Source organism: Sorex fumeus, unplaced genomic scaffold (genome assembly GCF_029834395.1).
Source record: "Sorex fumeus unplaced genomic scaffold, SorFum_2.1 ptg000044l, whole genome shotgun sequence".
In the NCBI taxonomy this organism is placed as follows: Eukaryota; Metazoa; Chordata; class Mammalia; order Eulipotyphla; family Soricidae; genus Sorex; species Sorex fumeus.
Window position 1 is genome coordinate 63,831,975 of NW_026606101.1, and position 27,811 is coordinate 63,859,785.

The 27,811-nt window shown below is 50.5% G+C and overlaps 1 protein-coding gene across 2 annotated transcripts in view; it reads left to right on the forward strand.

The window, feature by feature from the left end:
- The window catches only part of TMEM108 (transmembrane protein 108), a 279,595-nt gene extending 251,784 nt beyond the window's left edge, over window positions 1-27,811 (forward strand). For both annotated transcript variants that reach the window (XM_056122002.1, XM_056122003.1), the window contains 3 exons: window positions 12,228-13,556; window positions 21,471-21,625; window positions 27,244-27,811. In XM_056122002.1, coding sequence (XP_055977977.1) covers window positions 12,228-13,556; window positions 21,471-21,625; window positions 27,244-27,366 — 1,607 coding nt within the window. In that variant the 3' untranslated portion in view covers window positions 27,367-27,811. The remainder of the gene's footprint in view (window positions 1-12,227; window positions 13,557-21,470; window positions 21,626-27,243) is intronic.

Consider the following 27,811-nt stretch of genomic DNA (forward strand, 5'->3'; position numbering starts at 1 on the left):
GCACGTGACAGGGATGAATGGAGATGTTACTGGCGCCCGCTCGAGCCAATCGATGAACAACGGGATAATAGTGATAGTGATAGTGATAGTGATGGTGATCCTTTCTTACTCCCAGGAGAGGACCTCAATTTGTGCGTATGTGTGTTTGCATGTGCATGTACATGTGTGTGTTGGGAGGATACGATCTGATATCCTCCCAGAAATGATGTACAAAATGAGTTCATGCTGGCTGGGGCCACTGATGTATCTAAAGCATTGACCCCTTCCTTCGCCCTCCCCCATCTCATTTGTTTTTCTTTCTCATGTGCACTCTAGAGAGTGAGCGAGTGAGCGTGTATCTGAGAAATCATCCCCACATGAAGTCAGGAACCTATTTCATCAGCCCAGCTGTTAACCCAGTGCTCTCCAGACATTCTGAGAGCCACCAGGTGGAAGCCTTAGGCAGCAATAAACACCAAGTAGAACCTTCTGTTCTCTAATCCCAGTCTGAGCCATGTTTCCAGCAGGATTTGATTGGAGCAAACATTTGGAATGTGCCTTCCTGCAGAGAGGACAGTAAGCACAGATTTGTACCCAAAATTCTAGTTTCATAACAGAGCTCACAGGCCTGTGTCACCTCTTGAAAGCAGTTGCCCTGCTCACTCTGAAGTCAGCGATATATTACTTCTGAGCAAAGGAAACCATGCTCTGAGGAATAAGGAGGATATTTGATCTTAAAAATGAAGGGAACATTGAAGTTCAGAAAATGAACCACACAAGGATAAGGGACCACAGTGATTAAAGGAAAACTGTGGGGTTGAAGCATATATGAGGCTACCTGGGCAGTGAGTTGTCCTGACTTCCTCCCGACTCTAACCTGCATACTTCAGGAGTTCAGAGAAAGTCATTTCACTTGGGGCTCAACCTTCTCATCTGTAAAGTGAAAGAATTAGAAGCTAGAGGATCTCAACTTCCCTCCCAAATTAGAGAAGTTTTCTGGCAAGATTGTATAATACAGCAGGTCCTCAAATAATGAAATTTCATTCAGTGTCATGTTGTCATGTAGAAAATGTATTTAATCCCTAACATGGAATACTATTTTACGTATGTTCTCCCGAGGTTGAACGAGTTGCTCTGCATACTTAGCTTTCTCCCACATCCTACAGATATTCATGTTAGGGTTCAGTGACATGTTTTGTTTGTCTTATGGGGAGTGGGAGTTAGGAGCTGCATGCCTTGAGATGGAGGATATCCTATCCAAAGTGGGTTTCTGTTTTATAACTCACCTGCCAGGATAGGTTCAAGCCCCACAAACTCTGATCTATTGGTGAAAAGGGAAAGAATGATGCAAGCTATTGTTCAATAGTAAAAGTGTTGGGGTGAAGCATTATTTAGAAATTTGGTGATGTTTTTGTGACCCGAAATACGCTATAGGAATTTATTTCTTGTTTATTGCAATTATCCTGTGGTCACATTACTTTGGTTAGATGACATTTTGCTAAAGTTGCAGTTTTTGAGAACCCATTGACATTAACTGAGGACTTGCTGAATGTTATTGCCCATGTAGAAAAGTCTAATAGGATACACTCTCCTTTTATTGTTGAAACACACACAGAAGCTAAATTCCCAGGGGTTATGGTTATCTGCTGTTGCAGACAAACTACCTGCAGCTGTGATATTTGTTTATGAATATCAGAATTGACTTGGGTCTCACGTGGTTGCAGTCCAACAGCAACTCGGACAAGGGTCTTAGTTTCTTCCCTCTCATGGTTGATCCTGGTTTAGACTTCTCAGACCAACCTCTCATGTTCTCCTTCTGGTCTCTCTGACTCTCCACATGGATATGATGACCCCAAGAGAATTCTGCAGAAGCTGTGTGATTTTCCTCCCCTGACCTCAGAACTACTCTGTAGTCACTTCCTTCCCCTTCTCTTCAAGTCTCTCCTGAAGAAAGGGAGACTAAACTCTACCTCTTGGTGAGAGAAATATCAGGTAACTTGAAGTAGTGCTTTAAAAAAAGAAGAAAAAATAAGATGTTTTTTTGTTGTTGAGATAGCACTGACTTATGAGCCTGTAAATGTTTACCAGACTTTACCGAGAGTATTTGATATGCCAGACACAGTAACAACAAAGTCTCCAATGGAGACGTTACTGGGCCCGCTCGAGCAAATCGACGATCAACGGGAGGGCCTTTACCTTTACCTTTTACCTTTACCAATATGTAAATGTTTATAAGTTTGGGGGTACAGTATTCTCTGCTTACCCCCATTGCCAGTATACTTCCATGAAACTGTGGACCACTTCCACCTTTCAGCCCACAGTTCTTCCTTGGTAACCTGAGTTCTGCTGTCAGCATCTAAGGCTTTCCTGCCATTGGACATTGTTTCTTCCATTGCTTTTACTTTTATAGGCCACATATGAGTGAAATCATCCAATATTTGTCTTCCTCATGCTGACATACAAGAGTTGATCTTTTCTTATAACTGAGTAGTATTCCATTGTTTATATATACAACATTTTCCTTTTCCACTCATCTATCATTGGACACGTGGGTTATTTCCACATCTTACCTATTGTAAATAGTACTACAGTGAACATAGATGTGCATATGTTTTAGAAAAAATATATTGGGAGGTTCCACCTGGCACTACTCAGGACTTACTTCTGGCTCTGTACTCCAGGATCATTCCTGGCAGGGCTCAAGGGACCGTAACTGGTGCCAGGAAGAGAGCATAGGTCAACCATGAGCAAGACAAGTGTTACTCACTGTACTATTGCTCCAGCCCCTGTGTATATCTCTATTAGTTTGTGTTTCTGTGTTTCTCGGATATATATATATATAAATATAATTGCTGGATCAAGTGGTAGTTCTATTTTAATTTTTGAGAAATATCCACATTGTTTTCCATAGATGCTGACCAATTTGCATTCCCTGCCATAAGTGAATAAGATTTCCTTTTTCTCCATAACATCAGCAGCTCTGGATTTTTTTTCTTGTCTTTTTGATATAAGCCATTCTCACAGGCATGAGGTCATCTCTTTTTGATTTAATTTGCAATTCTCTGATAATGATTGATCATAAGCATTTTCTCATGTGCCTTTTGGTCATGTTTCTCTTCATGACATGTATGTTCAGCATTTACTCCATGAATTGCTTGGTTTTTGTTGTTACTGAGTTTTCTGAGTTCTCTCTATATATTGTATATTAGCCCTTTGTTATATATTTCATGTATGAATATTTTCTCCCATTCAGTGGAGTGTCCTTTCCTATAAATGAGAGTATCTTTCAATTTGTAGAAGTTGTTGGGTTTTTTGTTTCATTATTTAATGTAATCCAAATTGTTTCTGCTTTTGTTTTCATTGAAAAAGCAAGAAAGTGCTTGTTTTCCTGGGATGGAGTTAAATCCCTAAAGAAACCTCTAAGGCCTATATCATAGAATGTCTTGTCTTGTGGTTTCTGGTCTAATTTCATATCTAATTCATTTTGAATTACTTTGTGTGTGGTGTGATAGTCATCCAGTTACATTCTTTTGCATGTGGCTAAGCAGTTTTCCCAATACCAATTGTTGGGAAGTACTACATCTAATGCTTTTGGCTACTTTCTCATAAACTAATTGTCCATATTGCTAGGAATTTCTTTCAAGGTTTTCAGTTCTGGTCTGTGTCCTTTGCCATACCGTTTTACTTACCATCCTTTTGTAGTATAGTTTAAGGCCAGGGCCCATGATGCCTCTCATCTTTTTTACTCAGGATTGATTTAATGTTTAGGGTTCTTTCCATTCGATACGAATTTTAGAGATATATGTTTTAGTTCCTTGATGAATGCTGTTGGAAGCTTGGTACAGATTGTGTTGCATCTGTACAATACTTTGGGTAGGCTGATTATTTTAACAGTGCCAATCCCAATCCACGATCATGAAATATTGTTCTATTTTCTTGTGTCTAATTTCTCATTTTTAAACAATAATTTATAGTTTCTCAAGAAACTGGAGTGATAGCATAGTGGGAAGGGCATTTGCCTTGCATGCGGCTGACCCAGGTTTGATTCCTCCGTCCCTCTCAGAGAGCCCGGCAAGCTACCAAGAGTATCCCGCCCACACAGCAGAGCCTGGCAAACTCCCCGTGGCATACTTGATATGCCAAAAACAGTAACAGCAAGTCTCACAACGGAGACGTTACTGGTGCCTGCTCAAGCAAATCGATGAACAACGGGAGGACAGTGCTACAGTGCTAATTTAAAGTTTTACAACTATAAGTCTTTCAGCTTCGTTTTTGTTTTTGTTTTTTATCTATACCTAAGAGAGCCCGGCAAGCTACCGAGAGTATTGGATATGCCAGACACAGTAACAACAAAGTCTCCAATGGAGACGTTACTGGGCCCGCTCGAGCAAATCGACGATCAACGGGAGGGCCTTTACCTTTACCTTTACCTTTATCTATACCTAAGGTGGGGCTCAGGGTTATTCCTGTCTCTGTACTCAGGGATCATTCCCAGTGGTTCTTGGGGGACAATCTGCGATTCCAAGGATCAAACCAGGGCAAGGCATGTGCACAGTATCCACTTTAACCCCTATGTCTTTCCAATTCTTCTTTCACCTTTAAGTTGATTCCTGTGAACTTAATTACTTTTCATGCAGTTGTAGCTTTCTCTCTTTTGATTTCTTTCTTTTATTTTTCTTTCTTTATAGAAATGCAATAGACATTTTCTTTTTCAGTAAAGCCCAACACTTTACTATAGCAATCTATCTTCTCTAATATTTTTAAGTGACAACTTTAGGGTGTGTGTGTGTGTGTGTGTGTGTGTGTAATAGTACATTTGCAAATAGTGGTATGCTAGCTTCTTTTCCAATTTGTACCCCATTTATTTCCTTTTTGTGCCTACTTTCTGTGACTAGTGCTTCCACTATTAGGTTGAGTAATAATTCAATTACTGCATTGGTAAACGGGCAGCAACTCTGTCCTACACAGCCCATGATAAAGATAGCAGGAAACAGGAAAATAAATTGAGAAGGCTAATAAATAGCCAGTTTCCAAAAGACTGGGGATCACTGCTTTGAATTTGCAGTGCAGCCAGCACAAGGAGGAGAGGCACTGCAACCAGAGTGGTACGTGAAAGGGGTTGAAAGGGCGAACTCAGAAGCTGAACTGCAAAATCTCAGCCAATCCTCCTGTGCCTCCCTGTTCTCTTTCTCTATTGCAGCAGAGGGAATATCAGGACCTGCCTCATCTGGTTGTCTCAGGATTAAGTGCCTAGATAGAGGGCCAAAGAGATAGTAGAGTGGTGGGTTTTTGTTTGGGTTTTTTGGGTTTTTTTTTTTGGCTTTTTGGGTCACACCCAGCAGTGCTCAGAGGTTACTCCTGGCTCTGCACTCAGGAATTACTCCTGGTGGTGCTCGGGGGACCATATGGGATGCCAGGGATCGAACCCAGGTTGGCCATGTGCAAGGCAAACACCCTACCCGGTGTGCTATTGCTCCAGCCCTGGAGATGGTAAAGTGAGTAGGGTATTCACCTGCACACAGCCAGCCCTGGTTCGATCCCCAGCAATCCACATGGTTACCCCAAGGCCACCAGGAGTAATTCCTGAGTGCAGAGCCAGGAGTAACCCCTAAGCACTGCCAGGTGTGACCCACACTCACCAAAAGAGAATGTGTAGATTGGACTTAACCTTTCAAGCCGCTCGTGGTACATAGAAAATGCTGTTTTTCTCGTCAATGAAAGAAACCATTTCTATCTACACAGCCATTTCCTGCCTTCACAACACCAAGACCCTCTTTGCTTTTGCCATTTGCAAATGCCATGCCATGCCCCCAGATGGACTGTGGGCAGCCCGCCAAATAAACAGATGCCTCCTGGGGCCTTGAGTTCATGTATATATTGGAATTCTAGGTAGGAGGAGGCCTTCTCGGAATATCCAAGCAGCTTCAATCTGTGGGTTTCTGCCCATCACCCCCCGCCCCGCCCCAAAGTACACGCGTCCTTAGTCTGACAAGCTTTACAAATTGGTTCTACATTTAAAGCATGTCAAGCTACATTTCCATTTTCATCTCTCCTCCTTATTGGGAATTAGAGCCTCCAGAGACCATTATGCAGATGCATGCGGAGAGGTGATAGCCCAGACTTGGGGGGGGAGGGGGGAGGTAGCATGGGGGCAGCACCAGGGCCCTGCAGGAAAATTTGCATCTATTAGGGGAGCCCTGAGTGAAAGGCCTCGCTCAGTTACTGTGACAGTCCGGAATTCCTTTCAGCTCTTAACCGTTCATTCCACTCCTGTCAGATTTCCATATCGAAGGTGACAGTAGGGGCTGAAGGAGGGCCCCAGAGTGCAACATTGTCACCCTTTGTAGGTGACCAATGAGCAGCATTGCTTTGAAACAGTGGTCCTGATCCAATCCAAGCTCTGTCCACAGAGAACCACATGTTTTTTTTTTCTTTGTTTGTTTCTTTGTTTTTTTGCTTTTTGGGTCACACCCGGCGATGCACAGGGGTTACTCCTGGCTCATGCACTCAGGAAGTACTCCTGGCGGTGTTCCAGGGACCATATGGCATGCTGGGGATCGAACCCGGGTCAGCCGCATGCAAGGCAAACGCCCTACCCACTGTGCTGTTGCTCCAGCCCCCAGAACCACATGTTCTTGGCCGAGTCACTTCACCTCTTCTGTAAATGAAAGTATTGGATTGTTTCTTGAGTCACTTTCGAGCTTCAGATCGATAGTATCCAGGGGAAGACATGTTGAACCCTGTATTCCAGATGGCATTCCCCTGCATTGCACCAGAGGCTTCTCTAAAGTCTAAAGAGGAAGCGGCTGGTAGGTATCCTAACAGTCTTCTGAGAGGGACCGCCTCCATGGAGGGGGCTGCCACAGCAGGGACAAACCTCCCTGCTTCTGTGAGGGCTGTAGCAAGGACCTGGCCATCCTCCTCCCGACTGGGAAGATCAGAGCCCCTGGGGAGTGTGTGGTGAGAAAGTCAAGGTAACTTATTCCCGAGTATTCCTTGGGAAGTAGAAGGTTCCCAAGCAGTGCTGAGAGAGCCTGGGGTCACTTTTGTCTTAAAGCCATACTCAGTGATGCTCAGGGGTTTCTCCAGACTCTGCACTCAGGAATCAATCCTGGCAGTGCTTGGGATGCTGGGGATGGAACCCGGGGTGGCCGTGTACAAGTCTGGCAGTGATTCGGTGCTCAGCCTGCCAATGCTAGGGCCACAGAGTCTTTGCAGGCATAACTCAGGGCCACTGGGACAGATCCCATGTCAAACTCAGGACCTCCACCTGTTTGAGTTCTAGTCCTTTAAGCTCTCCGCCCCCCACCCCTGCCCCTTTCCGAGTACTTTAAAGACAGTATTATTACCCCCTGCCCCTAGACCAGTGACAGCCACTGCTCAGACAGGCTCTTCCTGAAGGCCGGGCGCTGCCCCACGGCTGCTGCCTAGAATGTGGCCTTGGTCTCGGGTCTCTGAGTCCCAGCTGGCCAGCTTCAAGGCATTCACCGGGCAGTCACTGGATGGTGTGACCTGACAGCCGCACTGCCCAGCTGGGCCCCATGCACCAGGGAGAGGTGCAAGGAGCGAGCGCGTGAACAGCTGTGAGCCATAGTGAGCTGCTGCACTCCTCTCCTGACACAGTCACCGGGCAGTCACTGGATGGTGTGACCTGACAGCCGCACTGCCCAGCTGGGCCCCATGCACCAGGGAGAGGTGCAAGGAGCGAGCGCGTGAACAGCTGTGAGCCGTAGTGGGCTGCTGCACTCCTCTCCTGACACAGTGAACTGTGTTCTCAGCGCCTCAGAGTTCCCGATGAATTTGCTAGACTCATGACTAGCTCCCAGAACGTGCGCTTGTACACCAGCCCTGGTCTCTGCTTCTCCTTCTTTGGATCTCTAGTGTCAGTTTTAGTCCGTTTCAGTCTGTTCTAGTTGCCACAACTAAGTACCAGAGATTGGGTGGCTTAAACTGTAGAAATCTGCTTTCTCACAGATCTGGACACCAGAAGTACAAAGTTAAAATGCTGACAGAAGGAGAGAGGTTCAGAACAGTCTTTCTGATATGTGAAATATAAAGGGAGTAACAAATGCCCAGAGACAACAGAACCGGAAACTAGTCTATAGAACTGACCTTGGGGGCAGGCGGCGGGCAGCAGTGGGAAATGGGTTTGAGGTGAGGGGTCAGATCCTGAGACAGGGGTGGAGGGAAGCAGCTCTCTGGAGGGTGTGGTGTTGGAATGTTGTATGTCTGTCACTGACCGTGATATAAATCACGTTGCTTAATTTTTTTTTTTAATGCTGACAGAAGTGGTTGTTTCTGTCTGATGTCTCCTTAGCTTGCAGATGGCCCACTCTCTCGATGTGTTTTCAGGGCCTTTGCTCTGCACACACGTTGCTGGCATCTCAGGGCATCCTGGTCTCTTCCTAAAAGGACATCTGTTCGATTGGGTCAGTGCCTACCCCGACGGCTTCATTTTAATCATCACTTTAAAGGCCCTGACTCAAGTATAGTCATGAGGTTCAGGGGGTGGGAAACATAAATCAGTCCCTAATAGAGCTTATACCGAACAAGGCACTCATGAGCCGAGCAGAAACTTATTGGAAAGTGTTTCTCCAGATCAGAGACTCTAAGAATAGATAGCTCCTGTGGTGGTAAACTGCAAGGAAACAGCTGGAATAACCCAGAAAGGCCAGAGCTGAACAACACATGGTTTCTGCTGTGGGTACAATTGCCACCTTCCTCCTCCCCCTCCGCTCCCTCCTCCTCCTCTTCTGTCTCTTCTTCTTCCTCCTCCTCCCAGGCATCATTCGTCATTCGGGAAAAGCTTACATTTAAAATGCAGCCCAACTAAGGTTTTATATACCTCTGTGAGTTACTGACTTTTCAAGCTTGCCATTTACTCTGCCAGAACCTCAACGCCTGCCCGCACCGAGCGACTGATGGGGCCTGAGTGGCCGGGGCTGGGATTGATGGGTGGATGCGGAGCTGTTGGTGTGGTCAGACCAGCCCGCTCAACTTTTACCACTATGACCCCTTTTGTCCTGAAGGGGTTTTATGTAAGTCTATAACAGAGAGATACAAATCAAACATTTACTATACCATAAAAAGCAAAATTTTTAAAACGTTAAGTTTTGGGGTTTTCTTTTCATGGTCCCCACATTCAGTGCAGATCATAAATGGAAGTTTAGGGGGAAATAGTGTTTTATTATGTGTATGAGAAATGAATAGTTAATAGTATTGTAAACCACAGAAATCTCAATCAATAAAAATCGTTTTAAAAGAAGCAAAGAAAAAAATAGGTTGCTTCAGGCAAATTATTAATCCTAGATCCATGGGTATGTCATTCTCTTCCATCCACAGCCCTTCACCTTCATCCCACCCATTAAGTTGAGTGGTGCGAGGGGTCACCCAAAGACTGAAGTGACCTTAATGGGGATCCCAAGTCATGTTTCAGAAGCAGACCAGAAGATGAACTCTTTCTGCTCCTGGAAGCTTATCACCTCTCACACCCTGCCCTCTCTTCTCAGCGGTTCTCACACCCGTCATCCCCTGAGAATCCACCCCCGGGCACTTCATTTGACTCTTCATTCTGCCAGACTTGGCTGGGTGTGGGAAACTCCCAGAGGCTGTCCTATAGAGACAGTGCTCCCTGGACCCAAGAACAATGTGAGAAGGGTCCAGAGTGCATCCCTGTGAGTGAGGGACTCACAGGTTAGGGTCAGACCACAGCCATGAGTCTGCCCCTCAGCAGCAGACCTACTGACTGCCCCGAGCTGTTGGGGGACCCGGGCTTCAGTGTAGAATCCACACAGACCCTGCATCTCCTGCTTACTCCTACATCAGTTCTTTTTAAAGATAGGCATGTGCCATATCCCGAGGGTGCAAAAAAGCACAGTAGAAATGACATCTGCACCTGTATGTTCATTACAGCATTGTTTACAATAGCCAGAATTTGGGAGGGGGGGGAACGGGGGGAAACAGAGTGCCCGAGAACAGATGACTGGTTAAAGAAACTTTGGTATATCTATGCAGTGGAATACTATGCAGCTATTAGGAAAGATGAAGTCATGAAATTTGCTTATAAATAGATGGATATGGAGAGTATCATGCTAAGTGAAATGAGTCAGAAAGAGAGGGACAGACATAGATTGACTGCACTCATTTGTGGAATATAAAATATCATGATATGAGATGAACACCCAAGGATGGTAGAGAGAGGGCCAGGAAGATTGCTCCATAATTGGAAGCCTCCCTCATGAGCTGGGGAGAAGGCAGCTGGAATAGAGAAGGGATCACTAAGTCAATGATGGTTGGAGGGATCACTCAGATTGGGAGATGTATGCTGGAAGTAGATAAAAGACCAAATGTGATGACCTCTCAGTATCTGTATTGCAAACCATAATGCCCATAAGTAGAGAGAGAGTGGGCCAGAGTGATAGCAAGCGGGTAGGGCGTTTGCCTTGAACGTGGCCAACCTGGGTTCGAGTCCCAGCATCGGCATCCCATATGGTTCCCCGAGCATCACCAGGAGTAATTCCTGAGTGCAGAGCCAGGAGTAACCCCTGAGCATCACCGGGAGTGACCCAAAAAGCAAATGAAAAAAAAAGAGAGTATGGGGGAAGTTGTCTGCCATAGAGGCAGGGGGAGGGTTGGGATGTGACAGCGGGGGAGTGGGAAGCATGGGGGACATTCATGGTGGAAAATGTGCGCTGGTGGAGGGATGGGTGTTCGGTCAGTGTATGACTGAAACTCAAATATGAAAGCTTTGTATGTATATCTCATGGTTATTAAATTAAAAAATTGAAAAATTGAAAAAAAAAAGATACAGGCATGTGCCGTTGTGGTCAATAGTATCCACAGGTATTTAGAGGGTGTTTTTTTTCATATTTTTAATAAAATACCGTAAGATAGTTACAGACTTAACAAACTTTCATGATTACGTTCAGTCATACAATGATCAAATACCCATCCCTCCACCAGTGCCCATTCTCCACCACCAGTATTCCCAGTATCCCTCCCACCACCCCCACCCCATCCTCCCTTTTCCCGCCTCTGTGGCAGGCACATTCCCTTTTACTCTAGAGGTGTCTTTGTTTGTTTGGTTGGTTGGTTTGGTTTGGTTTGTTTTTTTGGGGGGGGTGGGGGGTGTTTGTTTTTTGTTTTTTTGGGGGTTTTTTGGTTTTTAGGTCGCACCTGCCCATGCACGCCCAGTGGTTACTCCTGGCTCTCTACACTCAGGAATCGGTCCTGGCAGTGTTGGGGGACCATATGGGATGCTGGGAATCAAACCCAGGTTGGCCACGTGCAAGGCAAACTCCCTACCCACTGTGCTATCGCTCCAGCCCCTAGAGGTGTTTGTAAGTGCATGGGCTCTGCTTCTTATGCATCTTCTCAGTGAATAAAAAGCATACACACTGGCCATGGTATGAAACCCACCATCTTTCCATGCTCCTTCCCCAATTCTGGCAGCGCCGATGACTTACAGAGCTGCACTCCATGAGCACCTAGGAGACGCAGTTACCACAGAGACAGCTCGGAAGCCGGCTTCGTCCCCAGAGGTCTCTTCTCTCCAGGGTTTTGTGCAGTGACTCATGGGCACAGACACCCACGCACCTCCTCAGCACCCCGCTTGCCTCTGCCTGGCTCCCTCCCCTGACGCTGGGCTGTTTCTGCCTTGGTTTAATGTTATTTGTAGGATTAGTATTGACTGTGTGTGGTGCTCACCGTGGGCCAGACAGCCCTGCTGATTTTTCGTGTCCTCCAGGGTGGAGGGGAGGGCTGGACCTGCAATGGCTGACGAGCGGGTCAGCTCTGAATGGCCAAGGTGTGTCTGGGAGACCCGCATCTGCTTCACAAACAAGAGTCGGACAGGAGGTGTGGCCGGTCAGCTCTGTCCAGCTTAGTCTTTCCCATCCATCTCCGCAGGGCTCCATGCTTCCACATCCCCTGTGAAGGGCGTGGTCAGTCCCTAGAAGCTGCCCTGGGGCGTAGGGGTCGCAGACTTTTCAGAGGCATGGGGGAAGGCTCTGAATGGCCAGTGTAGACCGGCCTCTGGGGCTGCTTTATCTCTCCCCACACACACAGTGCAGGGAGGCCTCTCCCTCAGAGACCCACCCACTCTGACCCCACAGGCATGGCGGCAGCAATAGGGACCTCGGACCCCCGATGCTACCCTCGGGTTCCCTGAGATTTAGGTGCCTGGGGACAGCAGCAGCCCAGGGTGACTGTGTCCCCAGTATTTCATTTCTTCTCTGTCTCCTCTCAAGGCTTCCTCCTGACCTTGGCCTTGACCGAAGCCCTGACACCCGCCACCCAGGAGCCATCTCCCAGGGAATCTCTTCAGGTCCTCCCCTCAGACAGCGCCCCAGGCACCATGGAGACAGCGCCCGTCACCTCTAACAGACACTCTATGCCAGCTGCCCACCGCTCCGTGCCGACCCCCCATCTCGACGGACCCTCCTCACAGGCTTCAGCTCCTGCAGCCGCGACCTCAGCCCCAGCCCACGGGCACCCCCCTATAAGCACGGCCACCGCCCCCCTTCCTGCCGTCCCGGCCACACTGTCCCGCTCCGAGCCTCGAGCCCCGGGCGACACTGTCCCCAGCGGTCCGCCCACGAAGCCGACAGAAACCGCCAGTCGCCACGCCACAGCGCCCCCTCGGGCAGCCACACGCAGACCCCCCCGGCCCCCCGGCTCGTCGCGAAGGGGGGCCGGCAGCTCCTCACGCCCTGGCTCACCCGTGTCCGGCGGCCACGCGGGTAGGAAGGAAGGGCAGCGGGCCCGGAACCAGAGCGCCACGCATCTGGGGCAGAAGCGGCCCTTGGGCAAGATCTTCCAGATCTACAAGAGCAACTTCACAGGGGCTTCGGAGCCTGATCCCACCACGCTCACCCCTGGGAACCTGCTCTGGGGTTCCTCCTTCTCACCACCGTCCCAGACTGTGGCCACAGACCCCGTGCCCAGCAGGACCTTGTGGGCACTCACCACCACCCCTCCCATGGCTGCAGGGGACAAGCCAGGACTAAGCAGAGCAGTCCAGAGGGGTGGCGTCACCTTCACCAGCCATGGAGGGAAACCGGATGTCTCCGAAGCCTCAGGTGCCCCTGCCAGCCCACTCCCTACCCCAGTGCCTTCTCAGCGCCCCCGCGGCGACCCGCAGGTCAGCCCTAACTACTCTGACTCCTGGCTTACCGTCACTCCTGGCACCAACAAACCTCCCTCTCCCAGCCTGGGGGCCTCCGTGGCTGCCTTCAATGTCAGTGTCTCAGCCCCTTCCGAGGGCACTCCTCAGGGAACATCCATAGCCCCCTGGGCCCCAGCCCACACCCCCACTTCCCCAGCCGAGGAGGAGGGGGCTGCGGGCACCCCTGCCATGACCGCCGAGGTGCCCCGGCCTCTCTCCACGGTGGTATCCACGGCCACAGGAAACTTCCTCAACCGCCTGGTCCCTGCTGGGACCTGGAAGCCTGGCACAGCAGCGAACGCCTCCCACGTGGCCGAAGAGGACAAGCCCCAGCACAGGGCCACCATCTGCCTAAGCAAGATGGACATCGTCTGGGTGATTCTGGCCATCAGCGTGCCCATCTCCTCCTGCTGTAAGTGCCCTGTCCTCCCCGTGCCTCCCACTCCCCCTCCTCCCTGACACAGCAGCTGGTTTGGCCCTAGGGGACCTTTTGCCCCACAGCTGGCTGCCTTCCCACCTCCGAGCGGGCCGCAGGACAGGGCAGACCTAGGAGATAAGTCATAGGACAAGAAGCACCAGGTCATCCCCATCCCATATTCGGTTCTGCCAGGTGATGGCCCGGATGCCCGCCGAGCATAAAGGCCCATTTCCCAAGTGCTGGGGAAACCTTGCAGCAATACAGTCCTTGTTGAGCAGAAGGAAACATCAACTGAGAAGTGGCGGGGCTCACTGGGCCCCAGGGTTCCTGAGAGGCAGGGCCAGCACCAGCTCAGGGCTCCTGTTGTCCAGCCTCTGCTCTTGTCACCAGCCACCCTGCTTGCTAATTCCTGGAGTAGTTGGGCATGGACACAGGAGAGGAGGCACTGACAATTGCCACCAGCAAGTAGCCAGACCTCACCCCCCCCCATCCTGCTGCTCACCTGTCTTCCTCTCTTTTCACTCCTCCCTCATCTCTTTCTCCTCTTTTTCTCTTTCTTTCCTCGGGAAAAGGGGGAAGCTTTGACCTTACAGGAAGTTCTGTCAGCCTGCATGAAACATAATTCGTAGCTAAATTGAGGCTTGAGTTACATGTGAAGTTTGCAACTCTTTCCCTCCTCCCCAGCAAGATTTGTTACTGGGTGTGTGAGCTGGATGCCACCTGGACCTCTCCTTGTTTTCTTCCTTCACTAGCATTGGAGGGAAAGGGTCCCCCAAGGCTCCCAGCACCTCCTGGCCATGCCTTATCCGGACCTCCCATATTCAGTCCCACCTCTAGTTAAGAACCATACCTAGGGGCTGGAGCAATATAGCACAGCAGGTAGTGCGTTTGCCTTGCATGCGGTGACCCTGGTTCAAGTCCCAGCACCCCATATGGTTCCCTGAGCACTGCCAGGAGTGATTACTGAGTGCAGAGCCAGGAGTAAACCCTGTGCATCACCATCACCGGGTATAACCGAAGAAGCCAAAAACAAAAAAAAAAGAACCTTACCTAATCTCAGGACTGATCACTCCAGGCTTCCTAGACCCCTTCCTCATGTACTTGATCCTTGCTCCTAGTTTCTCAGGAAGTCCCATTTTTCACCCTCGTGTGATTATCCCTCGGACTCCCCATGAGCCCTCCCTGGATTGAGACACCTCACTCACCGGACACCTCATTCCCCTTTGGTGTCCTCAGTCCTTTCCCAACTCTTGTAGAGGTCTGAAATTTGCCTCCTTGTGATTCACACCTGCAGCCTGAAATCATACAAAATCAGCCCATTTCCCAATACCCAAGCCAGTTGACTCAGCTCTCAAAGGTAGCATTTGCTTTTCCACGCCGTCCCTCCTAATTTTCTGAATTAGGTTCTGCCAGGTGAACCTTGCTTCTGCACAGCCATGCAGCCTGCAGTCAGCCTTTGAGGCTGGGGCTGCTTCCCCAGGACGAGGCACTGCACATAGTGGGGAGGTCGGAGGAGAGTGGACACTGAGGCCTGCATGCTACATGCACTCCTTGTCCATAATCAGGCAGCATAATCCGCTCTGCTAACTGTACTGGCTCCACATCACACCTCAGGCTCACCACGGTCTCAGGAGAAACGAAGCTCCAGGAACTTTCACAGTGAAAGGCGTTCGGCCGTGTCCCCCGCCGCGGTGATCTGAACAGTGGTGCAGGAGATATCTGCCTCACATGCACGCGGCATCTTGCCAGCGTTGCTCTCCAACAAGATCTTGTTAAATCTGGATTCTGGATTCTTTCCAGAAACTACCTCTCCCAGCTTTCTGTCGCCTTCAGGCTGATAAACAAAGCGGCCATCCATGTGGGGGGCGGGCACCGCCTTCTGCTCGTAGGCCCGATGCAGGGAAGGGGCGAATGTTTGGGGGTTGCATCTGCCGTTCCTTCGTGAAATTATACAAGACAGCTGTATTGTCTCTCATGGGAACGTAAACAGATTCATAAAGCTGCAACTTCCCACTTCTGACACAGAAGAGAACGAGACAACGTAAGCACTGTTAGTCAAGAAATTAACAATAAGAGTCATATTTGAGAAGTGGTCACATTAGGGACAGCTTTCTCATGTTCCATTTTTTACGTGTGCCTAACTCTCATTTACAGAGGGAATTTCCAGTATTTTTTTAATCTTGCCTTTCTTAAAAGAGACCAGTAGGAAGAATAAAATAAAAAAAAAAAAAACAGATGAAGTGAAGTTCCGAAAAACACCCCTGATGGTAAGGAGTCTGTGGCAGACCCCAGGGACATGCTCAGGGCCCCAGTCGTGCAGGCATCAGCCCAGACCAGGTGGGTCTGGAACTGTGGGTGGAACTCGGCACACTATTTCCCAGGTGCACCTCATAAGCCAAGAACTCTTCCAAACGCTAGGGAACCAGGTGTGTGAGGACCCGCCCCCAAGATCCAGAGCCCCGTTCCCCTCGTACTGGACACAGTGTAGATCCCGCCCACAACCATCTGGGTTTTGCCAGTTTAAAAAAAAATCATTTTATTATGTATGAGTTTGAAATTCAAATAGATCTTACTGTAAATCCAGAAAATCCATGGACTGCCTAAACCAAGCGTGTACAGGAGCCAAGACAGAAGCAAGCACACAGCCTGGAAAGGCATTTCAAGAATGCACTGGCACTCTGACAGGAGGGTTGAGGTACTCGGAATAGAACCTACTAGCAGATATTACTGTGTCAAAGGAGGCATGAGTCCCTTCGACCAAAGGGACGCCTGTAACCCCTTGGAACCACCGACCTATGGCTTCTGTCTTGCGTTTCTGTCAGCTTAGGAAAGCTTCCTATGCCCCCGCTGCTTCAGCTGCCTCCCCATCAACTCCTGCTCTTGGCCATGGCCCCAGCCCCTGTGGGACCATCGTTAAGCTTGCAGGGGGGCAGGGTGAGAGACTGCGTAGGGGCAGGTCAAGAACCCCCACTGGGGGGTGGAGCAATAGCACAGCCGGTAGGGCGTTTGCCTTGCACGCCGCCAACCTGGGTTCGATCCCCAGCATCCCATATGGTCCCCCAAGCACTGCCAGGAGTGATTCCTGAGTGCAGAGCCAGGAGTAACCCCTGTGCACCACTGGGTGTGACCCAAAAAGCAGGGAAAAAAAAAACAAAACACTGAATATCCCGAAGAGGCACGGGAATAGCAGACTACCTGGTTTCAGGGCCTATGCTCCTGTGCTCTTCTGTCAGGAAGCCTCTTTCAGACCTAGAGGAGGAGCTGGCTGACAGCCACACTGAGGCCAGAGCTCACTCTCCTCCTCCTCCTCAGAAAGGCTGCCCCTTGGCCCATTTGCCTCATACTTGAGGGCACCTGGTCCTTCTCAGGGAGCTCTCATTGCTCCTCGTGTCGGCCTTCCCAGACCAGCCCGGCCCTGACACTGTTCCATGCACCACAAGCTTCAGGTGACCAGGCTGTTGGGCTCGCGTCCTCCCTTTGGGTGAGAATTCCGGGATGAGGTAGCAAGTTTCAGCCCTGCCCAGGCGCTTGCTGGCCAGAAACCCCGCCCCGCAGCTGGCCTGGGAAGGGCTTTGTCTCCTGAGCCGCGCTGGAGACTGGAGACTGCTCGCCGCATTTCCAGATTTCAGAGCCCTCAGCCAGGACAGGAGGAGGAGCTCAGGTCTCTGCTGGTCTCTGCTGCCACCACCAGGACGCTCCTGCTCAGCCCGTGCTCCTCTCCGTCCTGTGGTTTCCCCAGGGCTGGCTGCCCGTCGGGCCTTCCTGGAAGATGCGAACAAGGCCATGGGGCAGCGGCCGCTGTTTTCCTCCTGAATCCGAGCAGTCCCTTTCTCAGAGCGGCCTGCCCTCCTTCCAGACAACTGTGAATGCCCCAAGTGACGCGGTAGTTGTATAGGATGACCTTTCGGAAGGTTGGAGCATAGTCCCGCCTGCCAGCTTGAGGAATCAAACAGGAAGTCCCAAACCTGTGTTTCCCATACCTGTGGCCTCAAGTGGCCGCACCCACACACCCTGGGAGATCCACAGATAGAAACAGAAAGGCCCACCCCCCGGGTACCACCAGCTCACCCTTCTCTCTCCCACGAGATGAAGGTGCTGAGCTGAACCGGGTCTGAGTTTCCTTTTCCGACGTTCAGCTGCAGGAATCACGTGCATGTGGGTGCTTGTGATTCACCGTCAGCCCGGCGTTGCCCCCTGTCCAAACAGGACTCGTGTCCACCCCATCACTTCCAGGCTTTCAGGGGGTAAAGATGGAGACAAGATTGGATAGGAAAGAGATGTGATAGGGAAGAGATGTGTTGGGGTGATTTATAAAGGCAGGGACTGGGGTGGGGGGAGAGCCTCACACAGCAGTACTGTCCCCCATTAAAGGGAAGAATAAAAGAGGGGAGGGGGTTCTGGGGAGCCAGTTCCAGGACCTCAGTGCAGCTCTTGGGCCGTTTCGAGCTGCTGGAGGGGTCCCGTGTCCTGCTGGACCCCCTCCTACCAGCAGCAAGAGCTGGAAGCAGCCCCAAAGACAAGGTCTTGGCTCACGGGGGGGTCTTCCTCCAGCTGCCCCCCCGGCCCCCCCAGCAGGAGCAGGAGCCTGAGACCGTTGGGGTGGCACAGGTGGCCCACCCTACAGGAATCACATCATGACACGTGGTGCTCAGCATCTGCCAGGCCTCTCACACAGGCCTGTGAGAGCACTTCCCGGGAAGCCTAGGAAAGTCCGTTTCCAACCGCACAACAGGTCCCACCTGAAGATCAGGCCCCTCCCAGGAAGGTCAGCACCTGAGCCTCCTTCCTGTCTCCCCCCCACCCCCCCACCCCCGTGTCCTCAGGGACACTTCCTGGGAGCAGCAGCTGGCTTAATGCTGAAACCAGCTTTTAAAAACGTGATGAAATCGGGGTCCCAGTGACCCCGAGGGTCCTGGTTGTTTCCTATGGGGAAACAGATCCGGGTAGCTTTTTATTAAAGGGAGAGGGTGGGGAGGGGGCTCCCCACTTGTGTCTGTGGAGAGCAGTGCGGTTAACCATAGGTGCTTAAAATACTTCCCCCCAGGGGTCAGAGCCACCAAAAGGGGTCTGAGTTCCCCAATTTGCTAGTGGTTAGGCTCTATTCTGTGAATTTTCAGGAGCTGCTTCTCTAAGTGGGAAGAGCAACCTGCAGCTTCCTCAGGGACCGAAGCTTCCTCAGACAGTCGCTCCTGGATGGAAGAGAAAGAGCAAGCGCCCGGGGCAGTTCTGGGATGTAGCAAAGACCCTGAGTCCAAGTCCCACCTCTCTGCCTTAGGGGAAAGGTCAGATCCCCAAATAAAGCAGATTGGAAACCACGGATGGCACCTTGGCCTTGAGTCATTCAAACACCCAGATTTTCTTCAGAGATCTTTTCGTTTTTGTGTGGAAATGCTGAAAGAACAAGAAAACTCGTTAATCAGCACCTATTGTACATCAGGCCTTTTATTCCTTTTATTCTCCTTCTTCGCTCCCCCACCCCCCACCCCACCGCCTTCCTTCCTAAGCAGCCTGAGAAAGGGGACAAGCCCAGAGGCCGACTTGCTGGCCCAGGCAGGCTTCTCTTGTGTCCATGAAATGGCACTTAGAAGGCACGTGAGCTCACTGGAGGAAATGCCGTATAGTTGGCGGCACTATGACACAGGGAGAGGAGTCTCTTCTCTGAACAGGGTGCAGGCCTTCCGCAGGGCAGAACCCGGCCCCAGATCCCACACTCAGAGCCCCGGGCCTGAGGGACAGCTGTGACATGGCTGGTGAGCCGTCTCTGAACAGTCAGTCTTCTGTCCGCCAAAGTCTTCTCTCCGCGTCTCCCTCCTCAGTGAGCTGAAGAAAAGGCCCTTTAGAAAGGAGCGAGACCTGTAACATTGGAAAAACCATAATAAATCGGCCATTCAGACTAAAATTGGTCTTCGATGAAACATCCTCCTTTCTTAAAAACTTTTCAGAGGGCCCTGAATGGGGCGCAGGGGCAAGCGAGACAGTGCCGTGATTAAAACCCTTGCCTGGCAGGCGGCTGACCTGGGTTCGATACCCAGCTCCGCAGATGGTCCGCTGAGTGGTCCCTGAGCAGAGTCAGGTATAAGCGCCAAGCACTGCCCGGTGTGCCCCCCCACCCCACCGAGAAAGTCAGCAAATTTGTCTCTTAGATCAAAGCGAATTAGATGCCGCTTTCTGGCCTATGTCTGAAGGTGCTGGCCAGGCCAGCCTAGAAGAGAGTGGCAGAAGCCCTCCACTGACCTATGGGGCCTGTGCGCTGACATCTCCATCTGTGCAGGAACTGGTTTTGGCAGCTGCTGTGCATCTGGGCAGGAACCAGACCATCCACCCACCGGCCCCAGGGCCAGCTGCCAGGGCCGGGACTGGCGCTCTGCTGCCCCCTGGTGGCTGTTGCCACATGTCCCGGCCTCTGCAGACTCCCCAGCAATGGATGCCAGCCACCCCATAGGTTCTGCTGGTGGGTCCCTAGGGGAGAGACCCCATTTTCTTCTACAGGCTCCACATCACTGCGTCAGTTGCTCTGACCTCAGTCCCTGGCACTGTCTGCACCCTCCCCAAACTTCTCAGCCTGATGCTCCCTGTTCCTGATGTGTAAATCATACCCATGAGACACCTGAGGCTGAATTGCAGATGCTGAGGGGCAGACTTGGGGTCCAGATTTTCGCATTTGATCTTGGCTCCTGAGTCTCCATTTTCCTGTCTGCACGTGGGTCCTAACAGTCCTGACCTCCTGTCCTTAAAGAGGGGAGGGACCGGGTCAATATCTCTAATGCCTGGAACCCAGGGAAGGTGCTCGGTGACTTTGGGGCTATTTTCGGTGTCTCTGGGGTTGAGGACGCTGAGGTAGCAGTGTCCTCGGGGACCCGACACCTCTGCTCAGTGATTCTGCTCGTAAGCCTCTGACTCTAAGGAAAGATTAGGTCACTGGATGTGGCCTCACTTACTGCTCATGACACCCCACCATCGCCCTGTGTGCAGCCCGGCCAGCTGGACGAGCTTCCCTCCTTCCCATGGAGCCCGGGGTTAGGGGGTCCAAGGCGGCATCCCCCCAGCTCACTCCAGGCCAGCCCTGTCAGCTCCCCTGGCCACACCTCCCTCACCTCCACTGCCTCTCCCCCACCCACACACACCCCACTCCCACTGCTTCGTTTTGTTTTGCTTTGGGGTCATACCCGGCAATGTTCAGGGGCTCTGTGTTCAGAAATTACTCCTTGAGGATGCCAGAGATCAAACCCAGGTGGGCTGCATGCAAAGCAAACTCCTAACCTGCCCGGGCCCCTCCCTTCACTCCTCACCCTCCCTTCCCACTTCACTTCCTGCCTCCCACCTCACTTCCACTCTCCTGCAGCCTCCCTCACCCCCTTCCTCACTCCGGCCTCGTTCCCATCTCCCACCCCAACCCCTCCCTTAGCCTCACTTCCCACCTCCCTCACTACCAACCCATCTCTCCGGCCTCAGTCTTGATTTTCTCTTCACACGTGTCAGCACCTCAGGCCCCTTACCTGTCAGTATGTCTGTGGAACGTACTGCCCCTCCCCCGGCTCTAGTCTGGCTCTAAGGTCACTGAGGACAGTCTTTCGGGAGTCTGACGCCCTGCCTCCCCTCAGCCCCTCCCCACCCATCCCGCTATCTCCCTTGAAGAGTTGGCCCTGTCTACATGCTGTGTACTTGCTCAGTACTCTTGTCTATGCTTGGCACCATCCATCCACCCACCCACAGTAGAAGGGCAGCCCAGGAAGTGGACATCTTTGTTTTCTGCTAATTCCCTGAATCCCAGCACCTGACCTGAAGGAGGCACGCACATGTAGTAGTTTTCTGGATGGATGAAGGGGCGTCACCCCCCTCCGTCCCCGGGTTGCGCCGGCTCCCTGCTCTTTCTCTCCCCGGTCCTCCGTCTGACTTGACTCTCTGCAGCTGTCCTGCTGACTGTGTGCTGCCTGCGGAGGAAGAAGAAGACCGCCAACCCGGAGAACAACCTGAGCTACTGGAACAACGCCATCACCATGGACTACTTCAACAGGCACGCCGTGGAGCTGCCCCGGGAGATCCAGTCCCTGGAGACGTCGGAGGTAACGGACCCCGGAGGGCTGGCCCAGGGAGGGGCGAGGAGCAGAGCAGCAGGGCATGGCCCCGTCCACCAGGCTCTCTGCTCCTGGAATCCTCATCTGCATCTTTCAAGGTGCTTTCCGCACTTCCTGAGACACGGGGCTTCTGGGCCCAGCCTGCCCGTATTTCCCGAGGACTCCCGGCAGGCACTCTCTGGGGCTGTAAAGATGCGGCTCTGCTCTCAGGCCTCAGATTCTGAAGTGTGGGTAAGACTTCAGGAACCCTAAGCATCATACGAAACTGCCTCGGGGTGAGTTTCAGAAGGTGCTGGAAGGATTCGCAGCTCTCAGCGCTGGCTCCAGCAAGGGAAGCGCCCGAGGGAGGGTGGCAGAGGCTGCTCGACAGGGCCTGTCGCCAAAGGCAAGAGCACTGGGGTCAGGAAGGGTTTGCCCAGGACACCTAGCGGTCGCCTAGGTCTGTCTGGTCCCAGAAGGGGTGCTCTTTCTTCTCTCACAGGAGGGCGGGCGAGGCTGGTGATCAGACACAGCCTTAAGAGCGCCTGTGTGTTTGTCTCAGGCAGCAAAGGGTCCTGGAGAGTTTTGAGCTTTGTGCGACCTAGATTTAGAAAGACTCTGTGTGATGAGTGAATTAACTAGAACGGACGGCGGTTTGATCAGTGGATAGGACAGACGGGAAGAGACTAGAAATTAGGAGATGAGCTAAAACGGCGCAGAGTCAGCCCAGGAGAGGGGGGAAGCGGACATCTGTTGCAGTGGTGAAAGCGGACAGTTCCGGGGCCTAACTCTGGCCCCTCCGTGGTCAGGGTGAGCTTTTATCAATGTAAGGGCCCCTTGGAGAATCCAGCACTCGTCCCCAACGGGAGAGTCCCACTGTGGAACAGGCGTAGCAGGTGAGACCGCTCAAGAGGGCAAGAGACAGAAGAGAAGGATGTCTAAACTGCTGAGGCATGGAAACTTCTGGAACAGGAAGGGCCAAGTGAAAACCCCAGCACCCCGACATTATAATTCCACTCTGACAATATCTAGTCAGGGACAAGAGACTGTAGAGAGCAGGACATTGGGGATCTGGACCACAGCGGGCTGCCCTAGTGGCCTGCAGGCGGGCCAGAGGTGCTGTCTCTGAGCTAAGTCCAGTCCTGAACTAAGGTGAGAACCTTAAGGACATATCCTCTCACTCCAAGGGTTGCTTCCTCCCAATTCATATCAATTCAGGAGACAGCCTAAATGAACCCAGCCCAGGGTCAAATAGGACTTTGAGAGGGAAAATAAAAAATTACAAATAAAAACAAAAAGGCATACAGCCTCCGCAGACCTCCCGTTGCTGTCCCCCCTGGAGCCTAGTATTCAGACATTTGAGCAGTTGATTAGAACCCAGGTCTGGGCAAAATTAGTGCCAGGCGCCTAGGCAAGCGCCAGGCTGTCCCCACGCGATGTTCCCCGGGGCTGCTTGAGTCGGACAGTGGAGTTGCTGTCAGACCTTGGCGGATGCAGGTCCCCAGTAGCTATGCTGGTCTGCTTGGTGCTGGTTGCTGTAGGGCATTCATGACCATTTTCTGTCTGCAACGGAATGATCTTGGCCTACAGCCATTGTCAGGTACCAGTAACTGCGATCTCTGGGTGTAGCACCGGCCTGCCAGACATCAGTTCTATATTGCTTGTGACCATGAATTCCTAACGGTGACACGAACTCAGAACAATGGTCTCTATCTGGATTTAGAAAGTGTGACCCCCAGATTGCTGCCCAGGCCTGCATAACACCAGACCAGCCCTGATGTCACACCAGGCTCGGTGAAAAAGCACAGCATTCTCTGTGGGGGTGCATGAAGCCAGCAAGGATCCGAAGCACGTAGGACCTTTAGCAATTCCCTTTCTACACAGCAAAGATGAGGAAATCAATAAGAAAAAACAACAGGGAAAGAGAAGATGTGAGAAAAGTAGAAGAAAACTTTGATCACAAATCACTGAGTGAAAGGCGTAACTGAACTAAAAAAAAATTAGATTACATACAAGTGATACTACATGGAAAGTATCATGCTAAGCGAAATGAGTCAGAAAAAGAGGGAAATGAGTCAGAAACATAGAAAGATTGCATTCATCTAGGGAACATAAAGTAACAAACAAATTCGGAGACTAACACCCAAGAATAGCCAAGATAAGTACCAGGAGTTTTACTCCATGGCTTGGAGACCAGTCGCACATGCTAGGGGAAAAGGAAGCTCCCAGATAGAGAAGAGAGCACCAAATAAAGGGTGTTGGGAGGATCCTCCCAGGATGGGAGATGCATGCTGAAAGTAGATTCTAGACAGAACATAATTGCTACTCAATGCCTCTTTTGCAAACCACAGCACCCAAAAGGAGAGAGAGAACAAAAGGGAATCCCCTGCAACGGAGGCAGGGTGGGATGGGATGATGGGTAGTAGGAGGGATACTGGGATCATTGGTGGTGGAGAATGGGCACTGGTGGAGGGATGGGTGTTTGATCATTGTTTAACTGAAACCCAAGCACAAAAATTTGTAAGTCTACAACTGTACCTCATGTATCACTGTATCATTGTCCTCCCGTTGTTCATTGATTTGCTCGAGCAGGTCCAGTAACGTCTCCATTTTTTTTTTTTGAAACTTGGTGTAAACTTGGTGTTACTGTGTTTGGCATATTGGCATATTGAATATGTCACGGGTAGCTTGACAGGCTTTGTTGCACGGGCGAGATACTCTCAGTAGCTTGTTGGGCTCTCTGAGAGGGGCGGAGAAATCGAACCCGGCTCGGCTGGACTGGCAGCATGCAAGGCAAACGCCCTACCGCTGTGCTATAGCTCCTTTTGGCCAAGATCAAGTGTAGTATCTGTACCTCATGGTGTTTCACTAATAAAAAAAAAATAGTGGGGCTAGAGCGATAGCACAGCGGGTAGGGCGTTTGCCTTGCATGCGGCCGATCTAGGTTTGATCCCCAGCATCCCATATTGTCCCCTGAGCACCACCAGGAGTAATTCCTGAGTGCAGAGCCAGGAGTAAGCCCTGTGCATCGCTGGCTGTAACCCAAAAGCAAAAAAAAATAAAAGAATAAAAAAAATTAGAGATGATCAATAGCAGAATGATAGAAGCTGAAAAGTGATTTAGGTGCTCAAGGACAAGGCAGAAGAAGCTATTAAAAAAAATAAATGAAGGGACTGGAGCGATAGCACAGCAGTTTGCCTTGCACACGGCCAACCCGGGTTCGATTCCCAGAGTCCCACAAGGTCCCCCGACATAACCAGAAGTAATTCCTGAGTGCAGAGCCAGGAGTAAACCCTGAGCATTGCTGGGTGTGACAGTGTGACCCAAAAAGCAATAAATAAATAAATAAATAAATAAAAGAACTGAAGAAAGAGAAGAGCTTTTTTAAAAAAATAAAACAGGGGCAACAGGTAGGGCACTTGCCATGCGCACAGCCAACCTGGGTTCCACCCCTGGCATTCACATGGTCCTCTGAGCCAAATAGGAGTGACCCCTGAGTGCAGAACATGGAGGAACCCCTGAGCACCACTGCATGTGGTGGCCCCCCAAAAAAATTTTAAATAAAAAATAAGCAAAACATGACATCAAGAGGAATAGGGACCTAAAGGGGAAAGCAAGGAAATGGACAGTGGCCAGTGAAAACAAACCGGACTGCTGACCTGAGGTTACAAAGTGAGGGAGTTGTGGGGGGAGGAGGCAAATGAGAAGGCACCTTGGGACAGCAGTGCAGGATAGTGGCATTGGGACAGTGGTGTGACAGTGACACCAAAAGCAGAAGCATAAACATCAGCACTACCATCTGTAGCACTGTAGCACTGTCCTCCCGTTGTTCATCGATTTGCTCGAGCAGACCCAGTAACGTCTCCATTTTGAGACTTGTTACTGTGTTTGGCATATCGAACACGTCACGGGGAGTTTGCCAGGCTTTGCCGTGCGGGCGTCGTAAGGAATCGAACCCGGCTCGGCCGGGTCAGCTCAATAAGAATTTTTAAGCCATTCGGATACATGCCAGAGCATAGATTTCTAATACCTGGGCCTATGTTGATATTCACGACCTAAATTATGAGAATTGAGATGCAGCTTCTTAGCAGGTGCTTGGGGGAATCAGAGGGGAGTGATTAGGCTCAGCAGTGACAGCAAGAGAGGAAAGAGGTGGGCACCCGGGGCAGGAGATTAAGACGGAAACAAGGAGCACTTTCCTGAAAAGAGGCAGGAAAAGAGTCTGTTAAATAGAGGCAGGAAGGAGAGTCTGGGCCCAAGTGACCAGGTCTTGCCCACTAGGGTGATCTGCCATGAGTGTCCTCTAGAACGTGGGTAAGAATTGCAAAGCCCAATCTGCAGGGACAGGAGCTAATTCAGAAAGCAGCGAAAAAAAGTTTTTGATCTGAAAGAACTGGGTTTTTCCCCTCAGAAAAAAGCCTCCCTCTCTCCCCCCACCTCATATATCTCTAAACAAAACTATTCTACACCATTACTTATAATCAGAGAAATATATATTTAAAAAACAGTGAGGTATCACCTCACACCAGTGAGACTGGCACACATGCTAAAGAACAAAAACAGTCAGTGCTGTCATGGATGTGAGGAAAAAGGAACACTCATCCACCAGGACTGTCCACTAGTTTAACCTAAGGAGGGTTTCAAAGGTTCCAAAGGGTTTCAAAGGCCACTTCCCAACAAAGAATTGAGCTTCCATAAGACCCAGAAATTCCGCTTCTGAGCATCTCCCTCAAGGCCCTAAAAGACACAATTGGAAAAGATATTTGTGCTTGTATGTTAATTATAGCACTACTCACAATAGCCAGGATCTGGAAACAGGCCAAGTGGATAAGGAAGTTGTGGTCTATATACACAACGGAATAGTGCACAGCTGTAAGAATAGATGAAATTATTCAATTTGCCACTCCATGGATGGAGCTTGAGGGCATCATGCTGAGTGAATAAGAGGGACAGATACAGAATAATCTCATAGAATCTCATCTCATAGATGGGACGTATTTTTTTAAAGAAAAGAAGAAAAAGCACAATAAAGGTGCAGTGAATGGCCAAAGGTAACATAATTGGAGACTTGGTCTACAGAACTTAGCTTTCCTAGGTGAAGAGAATGAGGGTTGGGGAGTGGGGAGGGTTCCTGGGACTTTGGTGGAGGGAAGTGAGCACTCTAGGTTCAGGTGTGGTATTAAAATGGTGTATGTGAGGGGACTGAAGTGATAGCACAGCTAGTAGAGCGTTTTCCTTGCATGCGGCCAACCCGGGTTCGATTCCCAGCATCCCATATGGTCCCCTGAGCACCGCCAGGAGTGATTCCTGAGTGCAGAGCCAGGAGTAACCCCTGAGCATCACCAGGTGTGACCCCAAAAAAGCAAAAAAAGGGGGGGTATGTGTAAAGCTATCAAAGACAGTATTATAAATCATGGCTCATAAATAAAAAATTGGAACAATAAAAACTATTTTGCTTCCCCCAAATCTGAAAAAATCACAGAGGGCTTCTGTGCCTTTACACTGGCAGAAAGGATGAAGAAGACTGTTTTCTAGGCATAAAGAAATGTCCCTGTGGGCACGTTTCTCTAACCACTGAATGCCCCGTGAAACCACCAGCTCACGTGGTCTCCTTCTTTCGTCTGCAGGACCAGCTCTCAGAGCCCCGCTCTCCAGCCAATGGTGACTACAGGGACACCGGGATGGTCCTCGTCAACCCCTTCTGCCAGGAAACGCTGTTTGTGGGCAGTGATCAGGTATCCCAGATCTAACCACAGCAGCCCTTGCTTTGCTGGCCCCAGTTTTTCATCTCTAAAAAATTATGAATATACAAATATATATTATAAATATAATATTTGTGTAACCCTGAAAAACGTTTTCCACTTCTTTTCCCCCCTAAGAATTGTCAACTTCTTTTTTTTATAAGTGTGGTTAAAAACAAATCTTACAGAATGATTCGCGGCTTTCTAAAATAAAGGTATTTCTAAGCAAAGCAGTTGCACCGAGTGCTTGTCTTAGCGGATGTGACTGGTGTGGCAGTAGCCCCAGCAGATGAGGGGACCGCACGCGTACAAGTGGATGTCAGGTGGGCCGGACTGTCCTTTGCGCTTCTGAAAGCTCAGGTTCCTCTTCACTCCCTGTGACCCCGTTTCCTCCACTTGCATATGCAGCTGAGGGGGCTAGACCGCCAAGGGGAAGCCAGTGGACTGACGCCAT